The 9,681-nt window shown below is 37.4% G+C and overlaps 2 protein-coding genes across 2 annotated transcripts; one reads left to right on the top strand and one right to left on the bottom strand.

Annotated features, from left to right (window-relative positions):
• Positions 1 to 763: 763 nt before the first annotated feature.
• LOC106319698 (putative F-box protein At5g39480) lies at positions 764 to 2,562 on the top strand. Its single transcript, XM_013758078.1, has one exon. It carries the CDS (start codon positions 957 to 959, stop codon positions 2,511 to 2,513), a length of 1,557 nt encoding a protein of 518 aa, XP_013613532.1. The 5' UTR covers positions 764 to 956; the 3' UTR covers positions 2,514 to 2,562.
• A 480-nt stretch (positions 2,563 to 3,042) lies between these two features.
• Positions 3,043 to 5,065, bottom strand: LOC106319688 (F-box protein At5g39450-like). Its single transcript, XM_013758066.1, has one exon. It carries the CDS (start codon positions 4,909 to 4,911, stop codon positions 3,199 to 3,201), a length of 1,713 nt encoding a protein of 570 aa, XP_013613520.1. The 5' UTR covers positions 4,912 to 5,065; the 3' UTR covers positions 3,043 to 3,198.
• Positions 5,066 to 9,681: the final 4,616 nt, after the last annotated feature.

The following is a 9,681-nucleotide window of genomic DNA, read 5'->3' on the forward strand; positions in this document are numbered from 1 at the left end:
GTAAAACTATATTTTATGCCACGAAATTAGTAATATTAAAATGTAAAACTATATTTTATGCCACGTGTCATCTTCCGGGAGAAGTTTTTTTCGCTGATGTAGACGCTCTATGGAGCCTCAAAAGGTCGCTTTTATTAGTAAGGATTTAGGATACTTTAGTGTGTTTTTTTTTCGTTTAATGAATGCTGTTCTAGAATTTTTTTCTCATATTTTGTGAAAAATTATCTTTTAAGTGATATATGAAATTTTCTCATTAAAAACTCAAGTAATAATTTTGCAGAAAACCACTGGTAGGTTGTTGCCGGATCATTGTTTTTAACAAGATTTTCCGGTTTTAAGGTGTAACCGGACCGGATAGTGTCAAGGTCACGGATAGACCGGTCCAATCGGATGGTCGGTCCGTTTCAGTAGATTAGTAGACTTCACAATGAAGTTCACGATTAGTAGACTTTTTAAGAAGATAGCTCTGTTCGTTTTAAAGACGCCGCCAGTAGCCGCAGCGGCCAACAATTACTTTACGAAAGAAGAAAATTCATAGTTTTAAAGACACAGCTAGTCCCAAGCTTGATAATCGGAGGCAGGAAATCGGAGTTGCCGCAGTCGCTGATTTTCTCAGCGTTCACTTTACCGGTTTTATTTGCCGCGGCGTTGAATAAGTAACTCCGACTTTGTCTTGACTGTGATGTGCTCGCCCTAACCGTTGAGATAATTTAGAGCCGCTGCCGCTTGTCGCAGCGTTGATAAAACGAACAGGGCTGATGTCTTCTTGATTCGACCAAAAAAGAAGAAGATGTCTTCTTGACTTTTGATGTGTGATCTGAAAGTTTGATTTTTTTGTGCGTTAAAAAAAAGCTAATCTGATTCAGACCCAGTCTGCGTTTCCATCTTAATACTCTGAGAATCCGGCAAAGCCCATTTCGACTTTACGAACAGATTTGATCCCTGAGTGTCATAATATGATGACGATCAGAGAGTTACGGTTGGAAGAGTCAGTTGGTGGTACTTGTCTGCTTCTTTCGCTTCCAGAAGATGTGTTTGCTGTTACCTCTGGTTTTCTATCTCCAAGCGACATTTGCAACTTAAGCTTATGCTGCAAAAGCCTCTGCGACCTTGTGGATCATTCAGAGAAGATATGGCGTGTGCAGTGCGAAGTCGTAAAGGTTCTTCCTTTATCCGAAATAGTCCAATGGCGAACAGGGATCTCTTCTTACAAGGCTCTCTGTCGGTTTCTCGTAGAGGTGATCAAGCCTCTTGTTGGAGTTTGGGTTCACCAGAACCCTGAACTTGGGAATGTTGTTTACGTGATGTCTGGTTTCTTGTCTGTCGTTGGTTGTCGGATCATTCCGCAAGAAGTTGGTTCTTTGGGGATTCAAGAAGGGAGGCTTCTGTGGTCGCCTGTGTTTGAGATTGTCTCTGATTTCGATGGCTCCACCAAGTTCTTCCTCCATGGAAGAGGCAGAGAAGGAAGTTGCGTGTACCCTGGTTTAGTTACAGGCATCATCGACAAGACTTGCAATGTGCTCTCACTCGAGGTTGAGCCGAGTCAAGAGAAGAAGAGTGGGGTTCCATTTCAGAAGCTCGATGATAGCGATAGAAGAAACTTAATTGAATCAGTGACAAGCCATGTAGGTCTTCTACATGAATCTGAACCATTAAGTATAAAGTTGTTTCCCACAAGGAGAGAAGATGAAGAAGGGATGTTGTTGGAACGTAGAACCATGCTCCTTAAAATGCACAAGTTTGGTAAGAACTGGAAGCACATGAACCTGGAGGAGGATGGGTTGTGTTACAATCCTACGCAGGTTGACATAAACGAGATGGGTGCTTCTCCATGTGTGAATCTCTCGAGCTTTCTTAGCGCTGGTGACACATTTGGCCTTAGTCTCAAAGCTTCCTACACTGAGATGTCTTCTTACAAAGGGTGGCCACGAATGGACCTAGACCGCTTTTGCCTGCATAAACTACCAATCAAGAGTCCTGGAGATGACCAAGAGTATGCTGGTTTGTGGGGAGGAACTTTTGGGTGGCCAGCTGGGAGATGTAGTGAAGATGAAACCGGAAATGCTTTTTATCTACTGATGCTCTCTTACGAAGAATCTAAAAAGAACAATGGGAAACGTCTTGTTGGGACGAGGATACTCGAAGGCACTGACTATGTGGAGCATCCCAATGGAACAGCAATGTTTGTTGTGGATACAGACGACACACCTTCCCTTGAGCCCTTTCCGTTTGATGCAGATGGAAGAGACTTTGAGCGTTCTTACAAAGGAAAGGGTATCTCAAATGGTTATGGTTTCCGTTATCCTGGTTCAAAACCTGGTTCACTTTACGTGATCTCTGGTGATCATCTCGCGTTCGTTTGGAATGGAACTAAATATGTGTTTACTTTGAAAAGACTAGACCTTGACCAGATCATGAAGAAAGGTTTGGGTTTATGGGTGCCTCCTCTGCCTCCAGTTGAGAACTTTACTTATATGGAAACGTCTTACACAAACGTGTTTACCAAGTCATGATGAATCTGTTCGTCTTCTTCTGGGCAGTGTTGGAAAATGGATCACTCTGCAACAGATATTCAAAGCTCTAGCCCATATCTTGTCTTGTTTCTGCGATATAAACTCATTGTTGAATGTCTTGTGTCATCATTTGCCTCTTGCATTTACACTCACAATAAAGGATATCTCTAATGTTTCTGAGATTACACTTACTTTTATTTATTTCAAACAATACTTTAACAAGACTTGAATTTGTGTAATTTTCTCTTTAGTTCATTCAACAATACAATGTTTTATACTACCTCCTTTTCTTTTTTAATTGTTGTTGTAGAATAAAATTTTTTGCTTCAAAATAAATGTCAATTTTAAAATTTCAATACAAAATTTATTATCTTTATCTTTTATATATTACTCTTTATATTTTCCAGTCTATTTTTATATTAATTGAAATATGGTTAAATGTCTAAGTGATTATGTTTTATTTAGAAAATATATAAAACTAATGTGCACAAATCTAAAAAGATAATTAAATGAAACGGAGTGAATATATTTTAATTCAGACACAAATCTAGTTACCGTAACAATACATTGTTTTATATACTTAGTACATACATATACTGAAAGCATACTTTTATGTTGTGGTTTTCCCATTCAACAATGAAATTATAATGGAAACGAGACAAGACATGTATGTTGAAGAAACCTTCTATGATGTTCTTTGTCCTGAGGCAAACACATTGGTGTGAGATTTTGTCAGATAAGTAAAATTTAGACATGGAGGCAAAGGCGATACACACACGCCTTTCTTCAAGAGCTCTTCCAGGTTAAGTCTTTGCAACGTCAACACAGTTTTAGTTTCTTTCCAAACAAACATGAGAAGACCTTTAGATGTCACGAAAAGTGAACCCGGTTTGTATCCAGGATACCGAAAACCATAACCCTTTGCAATACCTTCTCCTGTGTAGCAACACTCAAAACCATATTTTTCTTCTCCATTTGTTGTGTCATCAAAAGGAAAGACCTCAGAAGTAGGCGAACCAATCTTTACAACAAACATTGCAGATCCATTAGGATGCATCACATAGTGAGTGCCTTCTAGTATTTTAGTCCCGACAAGAAGTCTCTCACTACCATCTTGAGATTTTTCATAAGTGAGCATCAGTAAGAAAAGAGCCTTACCAGGTTTATCTTCAGTGCATTTTCCAGGTGGCCAGCCAAAGGTTCCTCCCCACAAGCCAGCATACTCTTGATTCTCCTCCACAGGTATCTTAATTGGTAGCTTATAAAGAGCGAAATGAGTTTCGTGCATGCTTGGCCAACCTCGGTAAGAAGTCAGCTTAATCTTTGAAGCTTTAACACTAAGACCTACAAAATCACCAGAGCTAAGAAACGTTTGGAGATTGAAACGTCTAATCTCACTGCTACAAGACGCTTGCTGCTTTGCCGAAGAAGAACTCGAACCAGTTGAGCTAGACCTCCTCAGGATATTCTTGATCCCAATTCTGAAATACTTGCTTAAACTCTTCCTCTGTGTCCCCTGCACCTGAATCTCATCGTCCACGTGGCGAAAATCTCCACCGTAACCAAGATGCGTCCACAACTCATCATTTATCTCCACTTGAATCGGATCGTAACAAAACTCATCCTCCAGGCTCATGTGACTCCAGTTCCCACCAAACTTGTGTCTTTTAAGCAGCATGGTTCTGCGTTCCAACGACGTCGCTTTATCATCTTTCAACGATAGCTCAGGCACTGGTAAACCTACATGGCCTGTCACCAAGTATAGTAACTTCCTTCTATCGCAAAAAGGTAGCTTACAAAAAGGAAACCGAACCTTCTCCGTTCTCTCAATCTCTCGTCTCTTGGGCTCAACCTCAAGGAGAAGCACATTACAACACTTGTCAATGCTAGTAACGAAACCAGGGTACAAGTAACTGCTTTCTCTATCTATCCCATGGAGGAAAAACCTCGCCGAGCCATCGAAACCAGAGACGATCTCAAACACAGGCGACCACAGAAGCCTCCCTTCTTGGATCCCCAAAGAACCAACTTCTTGCGGAATGATCCGACAACCAATCACAGACAAGAAACCAGACATCACGTAAACAACATTCCCTAGTTCAGGGTTCTGGTGAACCCAAACCCCAACAAGAGGCTTCGTTACCTCTACGAGAAACCGACAAAGAGCCTTGTAAGAAGAGATACCTGTTCGCCATTGGACTATTTCGGATAAAGGAAGAACCTTTACGACTTCGCACTGCACAAGCCATATCTTCTCTGAATCAACAAGGTCACGGAGAGTTTTGCAGCATAGGCTTAGGTTGCAAACGTCGGATGGTGAAAGTAAACGAGAGATGAGAGTAAAGACATCTTCTGGAAGAGACAGAAGCAGTTCCGACAGCAAGTCTCCGATCTTCATCTGTTACGAATCCAGAGTAAACCCAGAAATTGAATCTCGCGAAGTAGAAACACAGAAAATCAATTTGATGATCGAAAGGCAGCTTTGGGGGTTTGAATGAGATCAGAAGAAGAGGATTTGATGTGAGAAAAGTCGTCTTTCGTTTCAAGCTGTAGTTGACTGTAACAGTCTTTCTTAAGTGGTTGTTTTATTAAAATATTATTTATATTTATATATTTTAAAAATATTTATATTTATATTTATCATCCAATAAATATTATTTTAATAATATGCCCGGATTGGGACCGTTAGCTGTGGCCTGTGGGGGCTATTAGTTGACGTTGTCTTTGAAGGGATTTCGTTTTTATTGACTTTGTCTTATAAAACAGACAACCTTTAAACGCTGACGCTAAAGACTGCCAGCCTTAGTTTAAAACATCAACGGAATCGATTTTGTCGGAGCACCGTGACCTAATGATCAAGGTTTTTAAAAGCTTTTACACAGAGGTCTGGGGTTCGAATCCCAGACAACACAATTTCCACATGAAACAATTTCCACAAGAAGAGATTTGGGTTTCAATTCCCGGAGAATGCGAACTATGCCGAAAATTAGAAAAAATGCTTACAAGAGATCTTCAGCAAGGTGCAAAGAGTACTAGTACCGTCCGGAATGAATCTCATAGGGCTACTCACAGTGATGCAGTTAGACGTAAATCTTCATAAGACATATAGAATTATCGGCTGTAATATCGTCTATGTTATGTTTTTCATAATTTGTAATAGCATAACTAACCAGACAAAAAAAAAACATCAATGGAATCATATTTTTGGAATCATATTTTCTATTTTTTTATTTAAAATCTTATAAAATATAACAAAAAACTAAGAATCAAAATTATATAAACAAATATCCATGAAAAAATAAGTTATTGTTTAATATCTAACTAAAACTATTTTGGGGTCTAATGGTGATGGTCCGCTCGGCACCGCACCGCCGTTAATAGTAACAAAAATTTCTACATATACCTATAACATCTTTATGTTTTTGCTACTATAACCGCACCGCAATTATTCCGTAGTTGTCTCGCATGTTACCATTCAGACCCTTAACCAAATGTGTTACAAGAAGATTACACTCCAATATTATCACAAAAACTAGTGAATCAATTTCAGAATAGTGGATCGATGAGAACGTGAGCCATCTGTGTTACAAATGTGAGCCACCTGTAATGCCATAATTTTGTTAAATTTGTCATAACCCTTAACCAAATGTGCTACAAATGTGAGCCATCTGTAATGTCATAAATTTTAGGGCAATTCTTTTTTTTTTTATGAAATGTTAAATTTATTAATCATCAACAAAAAGAATAGTTATGTACAAAGAGGAATAATTTTTTTACAGGCCTAAGTATGAATATTAAACCAGAGTTGCATCAGTCCTCGAAGTCGAGGATTTTCCGGGTAATTCACTGACAAAATTCGATTCCTCACTGTTCTCCCGATCACTTTGGCCAATTGACTAATTTGTCGAGGCTTCTGAAGATGCCTCCTATCATTTCTCTCCCTCCAAACCATGTAAACATTAGTTTGAAACACGAGTCTCAAGAGTAGATAGGTGAGATGATCAAAACCAGCGAGGTGAGCGAGGGTCTCTTCCCAATCAGGATCAGGGAACGACCCAGAAACGTACCAACAACCTCTAACCAGAACGTGTAAGTGTAAGCGACAGCGAAAAATAAATAATCCCTGGATTCGTTTGGTTCACCACAAAATAGGCAGCATTGTACCTGACCCCATGCACACATTTGTTCACGTCGACATCGTGTTTCTTATTGCAAGCTAAGTAATAAAAGCAAATCTTAGGGCAATTCTTCTAAAAGATAATGACCAAAATAAATTTTATTAAAAGATAAAAAAAAACTCTTTTGCTATTAATTTTTTATATTACTTTTTGAATTAAAAATTTTAAAAATTTATTTTCGATTTTTTTTTTAAATCCAAAAAAAAAAATTGAAACTATTTAAAAAAAAAAATATTTTAAAATTTTCTAGAATTTAAGTACTTATTTTCTGAAACTACCCTTTAAATCTAAACTTTAAATTTAGATTAGTTAATCCTAGGAATATTAGTACGTATTTACTTCTTTAATTAAATATTTTGGTCGCTTTAACTTTTGTGTACTATATTTATGGTAACAATTTTTGAGAAATTGCCAAAAATACCACATTTCTAATATCACTTTTCATGTTTACGTTAACCATTTTTATTTTCATTTTTAAAAAGAAAAAGATAGTTATAACCCTAGGGTCAACTAAACCACCAAAATAATCTCCAACTATCAAAAACGCAAAAAAAAAAACTTGAACTCAAATTTGAGCTATTTAAATCATCAATTTTTAATATTGGCCAATTTAATCTTTACATTTATGTTGATTAGGTCATTTAAGCTTTTCCAAAGTCAACAGTTAATTATCATTGAGCCTCCATTAAATCGTAATACGCCGTTGTTCAACTTAATACTACACAAAATTAGAAAATGTATTTTATTGCTATTTTAGGTCATAAACGAACGGGAAACTGTGAGGAAAAAGAAACGATCACAACTACAATATATCATACTTATATCCTTCAAGCTCATGTGAAAACTAATTGACAGATATTCAAAACCAATGATGGAATTTTAACCCGATTCTCTCGAGTACCAGACACAAAACCAGCTGAAAAAAGAAAATATATAACTAGTTACAGTAACCACATTTGTGCACACTGAAAGGGAGGACAAGGACTGGGTTCATCTTTAAACCTCTGAGTACAATAAGAAGAGCAAATCTGAAAGAAAGGAATTTTTTTTTTTTTGAGAAGATAAATAAATTAAGGGATCATGTCACTCAAGGGGCTGGACATAGGATATGCATACGAAATAGAATCTCCTCCTTACGAAATCAAGCGGGAGGCATACATGAAAAAGCCATGGAGATATGGTTTGAGAGTAGATGATTCTTTCATTTTTTTCCTTTATAAGTTTCTATAAAACTCTATAGGTCTTTTTCTACACAAAGTAGCATTAGGTTGTACAAAAGTTTTTGAGCTGAATAAATTTAAAATTCTTTCAAAAAAAAAAATTAAAACGAAGAGTACAAACCACGTGAAATCATGTCAATCTCTTTAGAGAAATCATATATTTTAGAGAAACTAATTCAAGCTTGCCAGTAATATATGGCTGGAAAAGATCAAAATGGCTTTGTGGATCTTCTTGGCTCTTGTATGGAAACCCTGACCCAACAATGTGTTACGCATCACACTTGGGGACAAGGTAGCCGTAAGCCACACAACCTTTGAGAATGGGAGAATATATCATCTAGATTATGTTTTTTTCTTTTTTTTTGCAAAAAAACATAATCTAGAGTTTTAAGATAAACTGAGTACTTTGCAAAACAACAATATTACGTTAAAGGTTTTAAGATATATGTAGCACTTTAGATATCTGCTTATTTAGTCTCTGCTTAACATGAAAAAATGATTCATACGTTTAGCCTCTGCGACACAACAACCAAAAAGAACGATGATATAAGTACTCTGCTTATGATGCAACAAAATTATTCTGCTTATTATGTTTCAAATACATGCTAATAAGTTTGAACACAAAGATAATACATTGATAGAAACAGGGATACATACACACTTGAGGCTGAGATGGTCCTTGAGATGGTCCTTGGGATGCTTGAGAGATATCTCCCTACAAAATATACCATAGTAGTTAAAAGAAACTGTGATTCAATCCTTCTCATTAGTAATTAAAAATAAGAATCTTACAGAAATCTCTTTTCGTGGTCGGCCTCTTGGCCTTTTGGGCCCATTCTCGACTCTCTCATTAGGACAAGTTGACTTGTTATGACCTTCGATCTCGACACGTAGAGCATGTCATGATACGTTTATCTCTTCTTAACTTGTTCTTATTGGTTGAAGATTCGTTAAGTCCTTTCTTCCTATCATGATTACTTGGTCTTCCACGATTGCCTACTCTAAATGGTGGTGGCAGAACTCCTATCCTACTTAACCTAGGCCAGAACTTCATCCCTTGGACAGGTTTTGATTCCACGGCTGTATGCTTGTCGCCACCTTTCTGTTGTATAGTAATCAACAACATAATCATCAAACCTTATCTTCTTTGCGACGATCACACACGCGGTATGTATACAAAGAATTCCCGTAAGCTGCCATTTCATACACCCACATGTTCTCAAGTCCATATACACACTATATGAAACACTATGATGATCAATCTCATGTCAATTACCATACGCCATGTACCTTCTACAATCTTTTTCTTTTTTCCTTTGTCAATTTAATCTCAGTATGTCCTTTCTTAGTAAACTTTGTCTTCAACCTACCAGAAACAATAGCCATGCCACCTTTGCATTACTAACCATACACTGCCTCCTAATATCCTCTAACATGTCGAGTAGTGGCTTTTTCCTTGCTTCCCTAATGGTTTTATTGAATGACACATAGTTTGTTCAAGTTTTCGATTGCAGCATGATCCTAATCTGAAGAATGCTCTAGACCATGCTGGAGAATTTTGGAGAAGAAGAGTGTCATGCGCACCTTTGTTGTACTTCTTAAGTACTTTTAAAGAATCCTCATATTCTTCTTTTGTGTAGCAGCGTGCTATTATCAAGAACATACGCTCCAATTCAGGATCTTTACTATCTCTCTTCCAATTAGACAGAATGTGTCTTGCACACATACGGTGTTCAGCTTCAGGTAGTTAATTTTTGACAGCCACTACAA

The sequence above is a fragment of the Brassica oleracea genome, unplaced genomic scaffold, assembly GCF_000695525.1.
Source record: "Brassica oleracea var. oleracea cultivar TO1000 unplaced genomic scaffold, BOL UnpScaffold00578, whole genome shotgun sequence".
Classification (NCBI taxonomy): domain Eukaryota; kingdom Viridiplantae; phylum Streptophyta; class Magnoliopsida; order Brassicales; family Brassicaceae; genus Brassica; species Brassica oleracea.

What these genes read in the sequence shown, in the direction of transcription:
- LOC106319688 (XM_013758066.1), bottom strand. Translation starts at nt 4,911, where the DNA reads ATGAAGATCGGAGACTTGCTGTCGGAACTGCTTCTGTCTCTTCCAGAA.
- LOC106319698 (XM_013758078.1), top strand. Translation starts at nt 957, where the DNA reads ATGATGACGATCAGAGAGTTACGGTTGGAAGAGTCAGTTGGTGGTACT.